At 39.7% G+C, this 16480-nt stretch overlaps 1 protein-coding gene across 5 annotated transcripts in view; it reads right to left on the bottom strand.

The window, feature by feature from the left end:
* Nucleotides 1-16480, bottom strand: part of SLC7A11 (solute carrier family 7 member 11) — a 239333-nt gene that overhangs the window by 214689 nt on the left and 8164 nt on the right. For all 5 annotated transcript variants that reach the window (XM_059698019.1, XM_059698018.1, XM_059698020.1 and 2 more), the window contains exons 4-5: nt 5872-5997; nt 2076-2175 (exon numbers count right to left, since the gene is read on the bottom strand). In XM_059698019.1, the coding sequence (XP_059554002.1) occupies nt 2076-2175; nt 5872-5997 (226 nt within the window). The remainder of the gene's footprint in view (nt 1-2075; nt 2176-5871; nt 5998-16480) is intronic.

The raw sequence follows: 16480 nt of genomic DNA, 5'->3' as shown, positions 1-16480 counted from the left end.
AAGAAACAAAAGAAAATTGTATTTGTGTTTGAAATGTATTTACATAATTTTTGAACTAGTGTAGTTTCCTGATATTATTTTTAGACCCAGAACATTCTCACAGCTAAACCTGTACAACTATTAGCTCTATAAATAATTAAAAAATATATTGCTATTAATCACCCCAAAACAGTGAAATTTAATTTGACTACAATCATTTTGATATTTAAGTAATATATTTCTACCTACTGGGCTTTCTAGCTAAAGTCGCTTCAATTAAATCTTACTAGGTCAGCAATTTTTAACTGGTGTGCCACAAAAATTTGTTAAACATGCAATATCTGACTATTTCGTCAGGGGCACTGACCTCTTTTCCCTTCCAGCGGTTCTCAACCTGTGGGTCGCGACCCCTATGGCGGTCGAATGACCCTTTCACAGGGGTTGCCTAAGACCATCCTGAATATCAGATACAGGGGGCCTTGACTTACGAGTGTCCTGACTAACGAGTTTTTCGAGATATGAGCCATCTCTCGGCTGATTTTTTGCTTTGAGTTGCGAGCTAAAATTCGGGTTATGAGCCAGCTTCAGATACTCCACCGCTAGTTGGTGCAGCGAGCGTCACAGTGAATGCCACAACATCAGCCCAGCATCACGTGTCTCACTCGTTCACTTTATGATCTGATATACGAGTAATTTGAGTTACGAGCTCCGTCACCGAACGAATTAAACTTGTAAGTCAAGGCCCCACTGTATTTACATTACGATTCATAACAGTAGCAACATTACAATTATGAAGTAGCAACAAAAATAATTTTACGGTTTGGTCACAACATGAGGAACTATATTTAAAGGGCCAGAAGGTTGAGAACCACTGCCTTAGACTGTCAAATTAAAAAAAAAAAAAATGACAACAGCCAACACAACAAAAGCTGTCTGGTGTGAATGAATCAAAATTATAACTATTTATTGTCAGATCAGCAAAAAATATATTTCTCGGTATGCCCAAAAATTTAGTTTATGTGTGCCATGAGATGAAAAAGGTTGGAAATCACTGTACTAGATCAATAAAATTAAATTAGGAAAAATCCCACTCTTATCCACAGTTATTGTTATTCAAATTCCCGAACAAAACAAGGCACAAATACAAAGTTCCAATGCTTCCCTGGGAAGGTACCACAGTTGGACGTGCCTCAAAGATGCACTTCCATCGTCTGGTGATTTCCATGAACTTGGCTGCATATTTTCTTTTCAAATGTTGAGAACGTTTTAAAGAATTTGTAAGGTCCCTTAAAACGTAACAGATTATCTAGCACAGCGGTTCTCAACCTGTGTGTCACAACCCCTTTGGGGGTCGAACGACCCTTTCACAGGGGTCGCCTAAGACCATCGGAAAACACATATAATTACATATTGTTTTTGTGATTAATCATTATGCTTTAATTATGTTCAATTTGTAACAATGAAATTGGGGGTCACCACAACATGAGGAACTATATTAAAGGGCCGCGGCATTAGGAAGGTTGAGAACCACTGATCTAGCCCAACTGATTTCATTGCTGGAGTGTTAAAATTAAAACACTCCAATTTAATTTTAACACCTAAAATTAAAGTGTTAAAATTAACACTTCCATGTCTTTTACCTCCTGGGAGCATCTTACTTATTTCTACATCTGTATTATTTCTTTCTCATGGGAAGGTGGAGAAAAGTCAGTCGCTATTTGCAAACACCCTTGAAGCTTTAGCTGAAAGGTCTTTTGACGAGCAAAGTAGCCATCGTTAATATCTCCTGGCACTATTATGTCCTACCTGATCCACACTTACAAGTGATTTGCACTGGTTCTTAAGACCCGGCATTGGCTTGTTTTATGACATTAGGCTCAATCTAGCGGTCACCTCGACTGGGAACCTCAGTTATGTTCGCATTAAGTTACATGCTCAGGAATGGGCCTGGTGGAGCCACGCCATCTTCTTCACGTCAAGTAAAGTAAATCGCACTGGATTGTCACATTTGCCTAGCACTTTGCTTGGCAATAAATTGAAGTACTCGAAGGAGCTAATGGACCTAGACTAACTACCATCTACAGTTATCCACTTACCAGCCAGCATATGCATACATTCCATAATAGAAAGCCAGTGGCAAGCCCATGATACTGGCGTCTCTTCCTGAAAAGGCATCTTTAAAGTGTTGTGTTTGCCCTGCAATGAGAAGGAAAAGATTTGAAGACTTTTCAAAGAATTGGTTATTATTCATAAACATGGGGAGGGGGAAGGGGGGGATTGGATAAAAACTATACTGTTTGGGGTCTAGGTTTCTTACCATCTGCCCATTGCCAATGTTATCTATTAATACTGTATTCATTCTAGAGATGGAGTCCCCAAAGTATATTGATCACCACTAACACTACTTTACACTTCTCTTTTAATAAAATTATAGCAAAGAGGAAAATGGTATTTTTTTTAAATCCTTTATTTGAGTGTGCCTCTACTCTTGACAGAGTTTGACCATGAGTGAAGATTAAAGGATCTTTGCTAACCTACAGTTTATAGGAGTATGATAGAATTCTTTTAGATGAAGATAATAGAATGCTTGGGAGGAAATATCCATGATTTATTCTCAAGGAGGAGGTGGCAAGAAAGCCCTGAAGCACATTCTTACGTTATTTAACTTCCTGCTTTTCCCCAGTAGTTCATGAGACACCAACAGGAATTGGAAAACCTTGCAACTAAATTTGCTCCACCCCATGCCCCCACCACCCTCCCCCCCAGCTGCTTTGGTAAATAAAGTTTTATTGGAGTGCAGCCAGGCCCACTAGTGTTATGGTTGACATCGCCAGTCTATGGTTGATGTCACCCTAAAACAGCAGGGTAGGGTTGTTGTGACAGAGCCCATATGGCACGCAAAATTAAGAAGATTTAGTATCGGCCCTGTGCAGAAAGTCTGCTGATGTTGTTCTAGAGAATGGCATGGGTTCCTTCTAGAAACACTGAAATTATACTGAACTTTAAAATAGATACATTTTAACAAATTTTGCATCAACATGTGGATTGAACGCTATTATTGGTCACATTTTTCTCTACTTTGTGAATCATAATGGGCCCTTTTCTTGTATGTCTTTTAGACAGTAACCAAAAAACAAGAATTCCGATTTAGTCAGCCAATATCTGAAGTGAAGCATAAAAAAAAGTCTCTGTCCCAAAGCAAATAGCAAATGAGATTATCCTAATAGGAAGTGTGACACTGTTTCAAAATTGGTCTTCACATAAGTAAATTAAAGGAGGTAGCTGATACATGAGACCCTCTCTCTTCAGTCCTATCTCAGTTGCTGCCTGGGTTGCCCAGCAACAACAGATATATCAACATCATATGTGTGAGTTTTGAGACCAACAGTGGAGAATGTTGAGTTATACACTAAATGATTTTTCCCTCTAAGCATCCAATTCCCGAATGCAGCTCATTTTTTAAAATGATACAGTGAATTCAGAAATGCCTATTTTACTAAAACATCTCTTCCGCATAAGTGGGGACTATAAATGCTGGAACTCTGATAAAAAACATCTGTTGTATCTTTTTTTTTTATCCTTGGCCTAAGGATTCCTAACAGCACTGAATAATCAGTAGGAGAAACCAAATCCTGCTAAGTGCCTTCTTAGAGTATTACAGAAGAGAGGCCTTGCTGAACTCCAGGGATATTGCGACTGCATCACAGAGGTCTCCGGGAGAGGGAAGTCATGATCTTCAGAGGAAAGCTTAACACATCCTCATAAGTAAATAGAGACCATAGAACTATTTTCAGGACCTGATTAGAGTAGACATAAATGCACAATCTATATTAGTAAAACAAAACAACAAACACCCTTTTTCTCTCTGAGAGTTTCAAATTCATGTGGAAAATATATGATCTAGTTAGAGAAAAAGAAACTCACCATTTCATAGTCCTGGAGTAAATATACCTGCTAAGAATGCTCTCCAAAATGTTAAAATCTACTTTGAATGTGGTAATACTCTTGGGGCATTTCTCAGATTAGATATATAAGGAAGCCTGGTCACATTAAACACGGATATCCTAAGATTTTATCCTAAGGATCATTTTAGTGTGAAGTGCTGAGAAATATCCCAAAAGGTATCTCATGGCTTCTCTTCTCAAGGAATCTACAACACATTAGCATTTGGGCAACCTCCTCTCATCTCACACACACATTTAAGTAAGTGATAAAAACTGACTACAGTCATACATTACACCAAAAAGGATAAGGGGGGAAGGGATTTTGGTTTTCAAGGATGATATGTCACCTTTTGGAACCTAAGCTAGAACCAAAGTACGGTCGATGATCCAGAGTTTCCACACTTTCCAAAAATGGAAGAAGCGCGTTACAGAAGACTAAAGAGTTAGCCCAGAAAAGGAAAGCATTAATAAAACATCATTTTCCCTACAGTTCTCACGGATCAGATAAAACCTGAGCAGGCCAGCTCTGTGGAGACTAACGTGAATAAGGAGAGCCAGCTCATGTCTTCTCTTTATTGTGTTTATTCTGAGTCCAGCCAAGGTTGCTGGATTGAATGCAAACATTTAGCCAGGAGGACTCTAAGAATTCCCACTGGGCTCCTTAACTGGACAACAGCAAATCCCTTTCCCTGACCTTTTGCCGTTTGTTATTGTTTAATGCAGCGGTTCTCAACCTTTGGGTCTCGACCCCTTTAGGGGTCGAATGACCCTTTCACAGGGGTCACCTAAGACCACCGGAAAACACATATATGATTATATATTGTTTTTGTGATTAATCACTAAGCTTTAATTATGTTCAATTTGTAACAAAATACATCCTGCATATCAGCTATTTACATTACGATTCATAACAGTAGCAAAATTACAGTTATGAAGTAGCAACGAAAATAATTTTATGGTTGGGGGTCACCACAACATGAGGAACTGTATTAAAGGGTCATGGCATTAGGAAGGTTGAGAACCACTGGTTTAATGCCTCTATCATTTTGCTGAATTTTGGCATATCCTTTGCCTTGTGTAATTCTTCTGCAACTTCATTAAACTTCCCAATAAATTCCTTGGAGCTGACAATGTCCATGTTAACATTAAATACTTTACATGCTCAAGTTATAGCTCACTCCCATACAATTCCACCTCACTTTCCTATTTACTTCCTACTATCATGCCCATTGCTAATTAAATAACTCACCTGGGCCTGCTTCTTTTCCAACAACTTCCCCTGAACCCAAGCTATAGCATGTGCCTCCTTCCCTAAAACAACTGAAACTCAAAATGACATCACCCCTCAACCACCTCAGGTTTCTTACTAAACAGTCAACTCTGTAAGGCAAGTATTCCCAGAAAATGGTGTTACATTTCTGTTGAAATGCAGAGTAATGTAACAATGATAATTGAGTACTCACCACTATTTTTGTCAGATAATATTTGGATTTTAGGAATGCTACTCCCTGATCTGTCTCCCTGCCAAGATTCTATTCTTAAGGAAAAGGGAATAGTAACCATAAAGGAACAGAATTATTGATCACCTTTTATTATGTTCCAGATATCTTTAATCTTCATTACCGTCTCTGAACTAGCTTAAAGTTTAACCACAGGTGTTTTTTTCCCCACTTTGAGTTTTCACTTCAAACAGTTTACACGGAGAAAGAATTCACTGACGCCTTATTTTGCGGCTTGGCCCAGTCTTAATGCTCTTGTTGCCATTTAGCTCTAAATACCAACTCATCCTCAGGGTAGCAGGCTTTCATATCAATTAGATGGCAGTATAGATTCCAAGATCCACAAGTAGAGACTAATTAAGGGATTCTGCTAGTACAAGCGAAAGTTAGTGTTGGAGAGACCAAAAGCAGATACGTACTTTAAAAAGCATTTATTTTTCAGTCCATACCTTTAATTAGCTGCATAACTCCAGGGACTATAATTATCAGAATTGCTACGAGCTTGCAAAAGGTTAGAAAAATCTGGATCCGGGCACTCCAGCTGACACTCATGCTATTTAGGACCATCACTGCAGCTGCAAACAAACAAATGACAAACAAAAAACAGACAAAGTTACAAAAGGAGAATCCTTATTGGCATGAAGACATCGTAGGTCCTGATTACTCTAAGGCAGTGGTCGGCAAACTCATTAGTCAGCAGAGCCAAATATCAACAGTACAATGATTGAAATTTCTTTTGAGAGCCAAATTTTTTAAACTTGAACTATATAGGTAGGTATGTTGTTATTAACTTAATTAGGGTACTCCTAAGGCTTAGGAAGAGCCACTCTCAAGGGGCCAAAGAGCCACATGTGGCTCGCGAGCCGCAGGTTGCCGACCATGGCTCTAAGGCAGAGGTTCTCAACCTTCTGCCCCTTTAAATACAGTTCCTCATGTTGTGACCCAACCATAAAATTATTTTCGTTGCTACTTCATAACTGTAATGTTGCTACTGTTATGAATCGGAATGTAAATATCTGATATGCCGATGGTCTTAGGCGACCCCTGTGAAAGGGTCGTTCGACCGCCAAAGGGGTCGCGACCCACAGGTTGAGAACCGCTGCTCTAAGGGCCATCCAGGGAACCAGAGGTGTTGGCATGACCTGGAAGCATTGTGGAAATGCAGAAACTCGGGCATGGCCCAGACCCAAGAAATACAAATCTGCATTTCAACAAGATCTCTAGGTGATTTTTATACACATTAAAGTTTGCGAAGCTTTTAGATAAAACCTCTGAACAGTGAGAAGTCATTGCTTGTTCTTTTTTTTAAATATAAGAGTGAATAGATAGTATAGTGCCCTAATGATTATATAAAAATATCTTCTAAGCAAATCCTGAAGTCATTGCAGTGCGCAGATTGCTGAATGTGACTCTTCAGCTTGCTAAGGCAGCAACTATCTCCTCCCTCAGTGATTGTGTGCATATTCACCTCTCAGTGCGAATCACACTCAAGAAGAAGTAAGATGTTAAGAACGTGGCTGGGACCCTATTCTTCACTCACAGGACTAGCCTTGGCCAGCAATCTTGCTGTTCCTCTCCACTGTCCAATTAGCACGGCCAAGAGTGGCTCCCAACCCACCCAAAACAAAGCGTCTCCCAAGACATGTTTTGGGACTTGGACAAAAACCATTGTAAGCGATGAGTCCAAAAGAGCACCCAGGCTAGGATGAACCCTGGGTCCGAAGCCAGCAGCATGTTCCTTTCTTCAGGAGGGTGCCTGCGGTTTCCCAGCAGCACACGACCAGCCACGCCCCCCACCCTGCGTGGACCATGAGAGCCTGGAGGAGAAAACAAGCCATATCCATCTCTGCATTGCTAGCATCCAGCTTCACGCCTGCCCTAGGAAGATCATCAGCTCCATTTTGTTGAATGAGTGAATGAGCTGGATACTCAGTTTAAAAAACAAACAAAACCAAAAACCACTACCGTGGGCCAAAAAGACATGACATGAATGGTGATAGATGCTGCCTCCTGTACTCTGCAGGAATGACAGGGGTCACTCTAGGGCCAGGCAGTGGATGTCAATGCTATGCTTCTTTACAAAGCCTTATGCTTAGTGTTAACCACCTCTTCCCACCCAAAAGCAGCTCCGTAGTTGCAGTTATCATCTATAAGCTTTATTTTTTAAAATCTATGTTCCTCCCAAACAAATAACAAAAAATGTATAAAGATATTTCTCCACAGATAAAACAAAACACAGAGCTCTTATTCAAATTGCAACAGGAAACTCTCCTTATGTGCAGCAATGAGTTATCTTTTCATCTTCCACCGCTTGACATAATCACTGACTCCTTTCAGAATTTAAGAATCAGTACAAATGTTATTAACTAAATAGCCTAAACCCCTAAAAGAAGGTTAATTAACGGACATTTCTTAATGGTTTGCTATGCAGGCATTTAAAATCATGATATAGTCAGATATTTATTATACGAAAGGGTGTTCATGATATAATACTGACCAATAAAGCAAGTGACAGAGATGGATAGACAGATATAAACACACAAAGGCAGAAAGGAAATGAAAAAAATCTAAAAAATCATGTATCAAACCATTAACAGAAGGTATCTATAGATGTTAGAACACTAACTAATTTTCAATTTTTATTTATTTTTCTGCATTATTTCAATAAATTTATAATGAACATGCAGCATTTTTATGCAATAAATAAAGCAATTTTTATTTTTGAAAAAAATTCAAACATGGAAAAACTAAGGGCTCTGTAGATGCCCCATATAGTGAGCTTGGAGTTTCCTAGTGAAGAAAGGCTTAAAGGAAGGATGATCAGAAAGGCTGGGCCTGGAATAAGCTACATGGGAGGTTAAGAGAAAGTTTTTACCTACATTTGAAGCTTAAAACTTGAAGAAACAGACACAGCATTAATGGCACAGTGCATTATTTTATCAGAGAAAGGATAAAAAATAAAATTATTTCTCTCTCCAATATAAAGTACTTATATATCAAAAATAATACAATGCAACTCTGCTCTCATCTTTGTCATCCAGTGATTTCTTCTCCTGTTTCTATGCAAATGACTCTGTGATAAATGAATCATCATACCAAGGGGATTATTTTTTCAGTTAAGGAGATTCAGCATTGGCCTAAAAGAAAATGGAACTTATGTTCCCACCACCAACAAAAGAGCACTGTTTTCTTTTAAACAGAGCTCCTAAAACCCCAAACACTATTTCTGGAAGTACTCCACAGTAGACAAGAGCTGTTGCATAGAGAGGAAGAGAGAAATAGGAGGAGAAAGGGGGAAAAAAGGAAGGAAAGGGGAAGGATGGGAAGGAGGAAGGGAGGGAAGGAGAAGGCAAGGGAGGGAAGGAGGGAAGGAAAGGAAGGGAGGGAGGAGGGAAGGGAGAGGATTGAGGGAAGGGAGGAGGGGAGCAAAGGAGGGAGGAGGAAGGGAGGGAAGGGAGGGAAAGGAGGAGGGGAGCAAAGGAGGGAGGAGGAAGGGAGGGGAGGGAGGGAAGGGAGGAGGGGAGCAAAGGGAGGAGGGGAGCAAAGGAGGGAGGAGGAAGGGAGGGGAGGGAGGGAAGGGAGGAGGGGAGCAAAGGAGGGAGGAGGGAGGGGAGGGAGGGAAAGGAGGAGGGGAGCAAAGGGAGGAGGGGAGCAAAGGAGGGAGGAGGAAGGGAGGGGAGGGAGGGAAGGGAGGAGGGGAGCAAAGGAGGGAGGAGGAAGGGAGGGGAGGGAGGGAAAGGAGGAGGGGAGCAAAGGGAGGAGGGGAGCAAAGGAGGGAGGAGGAAGGGAGGGGAGGGAGGGGAGGAGGGGAGCAAAGGAGGGAGGAGGAAGAGGGGAGGGAGGGAAGGGAGGAGCAGAGCAAAGGAGGGAGGAGGAAGGGAGGGGAGGGAGGGAAAGGAGGAGGGGAGCAAAGGGAGGAGGGGAGCAAAGGAGGGAGGAGGAAGGGAGGGGAGGGAGGGAAGGGAGGAGGGGAGGGAGGGATGGGGGAGGAAGAAGAAAGAGAAAGAGGCATTCTTATTTTTGGAAGCTCTATTTATTTGAGAAGAGGAAGAGGGTTTGTAACATTCATAAAGAATATAAGTATTCAGTGCCTATTAAAAAAGAAAAAAAGTATTTGGGATTTTCTTTTGTATTTGATTAAGTCTTCTTAGAAAAATGGAAGACAAAATTAAACTGATATTAGGAATTGATCATCTCACCTCGCTCTGCTCTCAGACAGCTGAAATAAAAATTCTGGTTAAGACTGATTTCTCTCAAAGATTTCTCAAAACGCTGCTTTATTTGAGCATCCAGACATTGCACTCATTATGTGGTACAGCTGGGGTGTACCTCTGCCACCCTGAAGGATACAGCTGAACCAGGAACAAGGCGGCCAGTACAGAGGCACAGCGAAGGTTCTCACTTGGCTGAAACTGCTGTTTCATCATGTGTCTTTACAGAGAAAGTTAAGTCTATGAATGCTGCTTATCCAATAATATTGAAAAAGGATCTGGGACTCACTATAGCAAGAGCTTTCTGAGTCTCTGAGACAAATAATGCCTACTTTGTTTTTGATATACTACCCACAATGTAATAATCAAAGAAATCTGAGCAAGCTCTCTGGTCCTCGTTTTACTTTCATTGAATAATTATTGCTAATTTCACACATTATATATTTATATAAATTTGGGATGATGATGATGATGATGATTATTATTACTATAGTGTTGCTTATCCTAAATGTTACCAAAATGAAAATTCAGGGACCTAGAGTTTTTTGGCACTTATTTATGATGCAGTCTCCTAAGACCTGAAATGCAGCCAGGAAAGCCATATGTACAAATCCCGGAGATAAGAAATACATATTTGAAGGGAACTATTTCTGAAGAGGATGTTTAGGGGAATGTTAAGGACTGAGTCTGTGACTTAGAATGGCAGGATGTCTTGCTGCACTACTGTAATTCAAGCCTGCCTTGCTTTTGCAGAGTTAAGATTACTGAACCTGGATATATTGGGCTTTCCCTGGCTCAGACTTCTGACTGCTTCATGTTACCCTGGTGAAATATATGAATGCTGTATGGGTGTTAGATGGCTGAGCTAACTTGGATTGTGTCATTGTTTTCCTAACAGCTGCCTGGACTGCCTTTATCTCTTCGTTAGCATTTATTTCCTGGATGCACTAATTTCAGAGAAAATGTGTAGCAGTAAATAAACAGAGAGTCTATATCTAGGGAACTTACTATTGGAAATAAAAGTTGTAAGCATTAAATCATGTGTAACTGTAGAAACTTCATTTCTTAATATGACCCTTTCTCCTTTCTTTCTTTCCTTATGATTCTTACCCACCTCATTGGGCATCCTGACTCACCTGCCTCCTTCTCTCTTGCAGGGCCATTCCCTCAAAGGTTAAGTGGTTCTCAACCTTCCTAATGCCGCGACCCTTTCATGCAGTTCCTCATGTTGTGGTGACCCCCAATTTCATTGTTACAAATTGAACATAATTAAAGCATAGTGATTAATCACAAAAACAATATGTAATTATGTATGTGTTTGCCGATGGTCTTAGGCGACCCCTGTGAAAGGGTCGTTCAACCCCCAAAGGGGTCGCGACCCACAGGTTGAGATGCTGGGTTAAGCCTTCAGGACAAAGAAATTCTGATCAGCATCAAATGACCTGAGGAACAAAGCCTCCGGTTTGTTGACCCCAGAGATAGAGTTACAGTCAAAGTCAAATGAGAGATAATAGCTAAGCCTCAGTTGTGTTTCAGCTCCAGGTCCAGAAAAAAAAAAAAAAAAAAAAAGTGGCAAAACCAGACAAAGAGATGCCATGGCTGACACCAGGACCAAATGCACTGACTAATGACCCCCTACCCTAGCTCTGACCAATCAGTAGAGACCATGACCGGATCTCCCTTAGTCACTGTGATTAATGATCTTTCCCCTATATAACCCATGCCCTGGAAGCCATGGGGGAGCCATGTCTTTGAGCATTAGCTCACCTGTCTCCAGGGTAAGCCACTTCCTAAAAATAAACCCTTACTTTGCTACAAACTCCTGTTGGTGTCTTATTGGGCCTTGTCGTGTGTAGGCAAAGACACTGCTTTAGGCTGGTCACAAGTGCAAACTATTATTACATGGCAGACACAGTGCAAAGACTTGACATGGATATGTTATTTAATCTTCACCTCTCTATGATGTGGTTACCATCACTGGCCTTATTTTTCAGATAAGACTCAGGACATTATTGAACATGCCTATGTTCACATAGGTAAGTGTGAAGATAGGATTGGAGCCAAGGTAGGCTGCCTTCAGAGTCCTCACTTTTGTTACTAGTTCCTAGGTAACAAGGAGGAAGTAGCTCAAAGAATATGATCTCACTAGAACACCTGGTTCTTCCAAACTCCTGGCGACTCCCCCTCTCTGCTAAAGTTCATGTTTGTCTTGGCTGGGATTTCGGGACACTTCAGTGACACATTTCATTGTTATCCTCGTGAAGAAAATGGTTGTTGTCTGCAGTACTTGTGTATTTAAATCAGGGGTCCTCAAACTTTTTAAACAGGGGGCCAGTTCACTGTCCCTCAGACCGTTGGAGGGCCGGACTATAGTTTAAAAAAAAACCATGAACAAATTCCTATGCACACTGCAAATATCTTATTTTGAAGTAAAAAAACAAAACGGGAACAAATACAATATTTGTATTTGCATGTGGCCTGCGGGCCGTAGTTTGAGAACCCCTGATTTAAATACTATGCATATCTACCTAAGACTTGGCTGTCTTGGTAATTTAGTTATGGTAGAAAAGGAATAAGTACAGACAGACTTCAGAAGATGAAACAAATCCACTCCACGTGCTATATTAGAAATGCTAGCACAGAACTGGTCCTAGATTTTCTTTCATGTAAGTCACTGATGCCAGGAAATACAGTTTTAGAAAAGAACATACAGTAATGCATTTGTAGAACTGGCTAATTTTTTCTTACAATGCAATCACATGTTATTTTTAATTTGTTTGCTTCCCCTAAGTATTCTCACAGGTATGAGAAGCTGGGCAGGGCTGTCTACTCACCTACATAAACTAAACTCAAAAACTCAGAGAGGTTGCGAGGGTTGGATCTGGGAGTAGATCTCACATTTTGAAAAAATATTTTTATTATATTATTCTTCCTTTAGAGTGTATGCTTATTTAGGATTTAGTTTCATGAGACCAGAACAACAGACAAAATATCATTTTAAATATTCAACATATGCATATCAGTGCTTCTTGAAACTACAAAAACAGTGAAAATTCGTGGGGTTCCACCGAAGGTAAAGGGAGTAATGTCAGTATTGGGAAAGAGGGGAATGCCAAACTTGAATATAAGATTTCCCAGTTTCACTTCCATGTGACTCGCATGTTTACCCCAATGGAGAGGGCTTTGAATAAACACAGCTTCTCATCCTTATTAATTTGACAGAAATGAACTAGAGCCCAGATGCTCCTGTATTTGTCATAGGGTTACAACCAGATAAATCCTTTGTGAGATGAAAATATTCTAAGTCGAAAATGCATTTCATCCAGCTAACTTCCTGAACATCATAGCTTAGCCAAGCCTACCTTAAATATGCTCAGAATATAGAAAAAAAATTATCAAAATCAAAATTTGAAGTTTGGGTTCTACTTAGTAATGTTAACATAAAAAAAAAAAACATTGAAACCTGTAAAGAATTTTTGTGAGTTTGTTTGAGCCAAACTGTCGACATAAGCCAGGAAGCAGAACCTCAACGAATTGAGATAATGCTCCCGAGAATGGCGGATTACATCTGTATTTATACATTGCAATCAAAGGAAAGGGATGTAGGTGAGTTACATGCAATCCACTGGTGATAGACTAGAGAGGCAGGAGAAAGCAAAGTGGGGAAACCTCTGGGATTGGATAAAAAGTAAAATGATAGACACATACTTAGGTGGGTACAGGAACAATGAACATGATAACAATGAAGGAATTTGTGGTATCTGTCCTGGCGCCCAGGCACATTTGGTTGTGCCCCAAGGGGTCCAGAAAAAAGGGAAGTTACAAGTTACCCAGACATTTCAAGGATATGTTATCATAGATGCAAAAAGACAGATAGGCTCAGTTAAGGTAAAGGTTGACCTTGTCAGTGAGGATACAGGCCTAGGATGTAACTACCCACCATAACTGCTTTTAGTTAAAGTTTAATTTCAGACCATCCTTTGTGGTTACTTTAGGTCTCTGAGTTTGCAAGACTGCCACGCAGGCCTTCCCTGAGCTAGTCAGGTTAGCATGTGGCCCCTTTCGTCCACAGTGTGAATCATTATAGCATCATCATAAAGTCTAAAAATTGTAAGTCTCCCTGGCCGGTTTGGCTCCGTGGACAGAGCACTGGCCTATAGACTGAATAGTCCCATGTTCCAATATGGTCAAGGGCACATGCCTGGGTTGTGGGCTCGATCCCCAGTTGGGGGCATGCAGGAGGCAGCCGATCAATGATTCTCTCTCATCATTGATGTTTCTATTTCTCTCTCCCTCTCCCTTCCTCTCTGAAATCAATGAAAACATATTTAAAAAAATAAAAATCGTAAGTCGAACCACTGTTAAGTCAGGGACCTCTGTACTTTATAAAGGGGGATGAGGAGTAAATTAGCATTCAGTAACTCTCCATCCCCACCCTACTCTCATTTCTTAAATGGTGGGCTAACATTTCAAAAACTTTAAATTCATTTTTTTCCTGTGATTGGATTATAATACAACCCTCAGGTTTGCTCTTCTATATTGAAATACCACAAATGATTTCCTTCCCCAGGGAATATAAGAAGCAGTTCATACAATTAAACTCTACTTTCTACTTCTCACTAACCTTCCACCCCCAGCAGGCAGAGAGTCGCCTATCTTTCTTTGAATAATGCAGACTGTGAGAAATTTGCCCCCAGATGAAGTTTTCCTTCTCTATTGCCATCTCCAGTTCCCGTTGCTCCATTAAAGCTAAATTCTTCCCAATTATCCACTGACTTACATTAACTCCCACTGAGTCATAAGAATATCTGGGTGTTTGTTTTTCTCTTTTAATGCTTCTTATTATAGGAACACATTTCCTCAAAATTTCAAGCTTCTAAAAGAACATCAGAATTTGTAAACAAATGTTATAACTAATTGCAGAAATAGAAGGGAATGTCTAGCTTCATCCAAGATTTACTGACTCTTTGTTAACTATTCGGTCACCAATCTCTACTAAATAAAGAAGTTTTGCAAACTATAACATGCTTAGTTATCCTTACATATAATTGCTTTAAAATTTTAATTTGTATTGTTACCATTAACTTCCCTAAAATTCAAATTTTCCCTTAAAATTATTTAATCGATTTGAGTAAATAAGAAAATAGTCACCTAGACTTCCCAAAATAGTAATGTATTAACCTTTGTCCAGCTTATTTCCAGGCCAAAGTGGGCAATATTTGTGGATTTGTAAATGTTTACATAGAATGTATTTAAAGTTTGCTGGTTATGGTTTTTAATTAGTAACTTCTATTGGCAATTTATAGAGCCCTCAAACACACTACCCTTACCTTTCTCTTTTCAAATATAATAATTGTAGTATGATTCTGCCTCAGTTAATCCAGAGACCAGAAGAGAATGGGCACAACATTGGCTTTTAGTGTGTTCCATAGTGGAATACCAGATTTATCAAGAATTTTCTACGGGCAGCTCTGCTAAAGGCCTTCAACATTTAACATAGCTTCATCTTTCTACAGCCATTCAAGATAAATGATCTTTTCACAGGTGTTTTACCAATAAATAAAACTGATGCTTAAAGTGGTTTAATTTTTAGGCCCAAATCACACAACTAAGCAGTTGAGACATGAAGTTTCAATTCCAGGTTGCTGGCCTCCAGAGCCTGAGCTATAACCACTACCACATTTTTATGTGTAATTCCTCTTTCCTGAAAACTAACCACTCACCTCTGTGCTATCAAATGTGCATCGTCCTCATCCTCTTCATTGTTCTATTGAAATACCTGAGCTACACATAACTAAAAATTCTATGAGTATATAATTCAGTTATTTCTGTGTAGCTTTCTATTTCTGAGTAATTTAAATAATCAAATGTTGATTCTTAAAATAGTTTGACTCAAGTAGCATCTAGAATTAAGTTATCGTTTCCAGTAAGAGTCAAAGGTTTGGAAGCTACACCCTTCTAAAAACTTAGTCATACTTGGCTTTTATATCACTTATGTAATGTTGTGCAAAATCCTCTTTTTTTATTTGTTTCTATAAATTTTCTACGACCTGTGCCCATTGATAAAAATGAGCAAGTTACTAATTTGGAGATTGTAAAGAAAACTCCTAGCTAAGAAATGCTACTAATAATCAAATATAGAAAGAAGACTCATCGTGATTCCCAATGGGCAACTAAACCCATAACACTGAGACAGCTGCTAACACCATAAAATGTATGAACACAACATACACACCCAACACATACACATCACTCCATGAGGATAAATGAGTTATAATTCAGCATGTTTTATCACTGAGGAAGGAGAATTTCTAGTACTAAAAATCCATAAAATAATTGGGTTTTCCCCCTGCTGGCCATGGCTCAGTGGTTGAGTGTTGACCTAAGAATCAGGAGGTCATGGTTCAATTACCAGTCAGGGCACATGCCCATGTTGCGGGCTCTATCCCCAATGTGGGGTGTGCAGGAAGCAGCCAATCAATGATTCTCTCTCATCACTGATGCTTCTCTCTCTCCCTCTCCCTTCCTCTCTGAAATCAATAAAATATATATTTAAAAAAATAATAATTTGGTTTTCATCTGTAATTGTTTTTCCTCCCCATGTAACCAATTTCTATTTTACCAACAAGGTGGTTTTTCTTTGCCTTTTAAACGATTAGCTATCCTGGATATTGCGCCAATGGAAAACTGACATGTAATATAATGAGGTATCTCTCCAAATACTATTCTTTTCTAACACAAATTTGGCAAGGAACTATAAGCAAAAAAAGAACATGATGTGGGAAGTAGGTTCGAACATGTAAAAAGTCTGAAGAAACTATCTCCAATCATTTTTGTGGTGTGTTTT

This window comes from Myotis daubentonii, chromosome 5 (genome assembly GCF_963259705.1).
Source record: "Myotis daubentonii chromosome 5, mMyoDau2.1, whole genome shotgun sequence".
Lineage (NCBI taxonomy): Eukaryota > Metazoa > Chordata > Mammalia > Chiroptera > Vespertilionidae > Myotis > Myotis daubentonii.
This window is presented reverse-complemented; position numbering and strand designations above follow the sequence as displayed.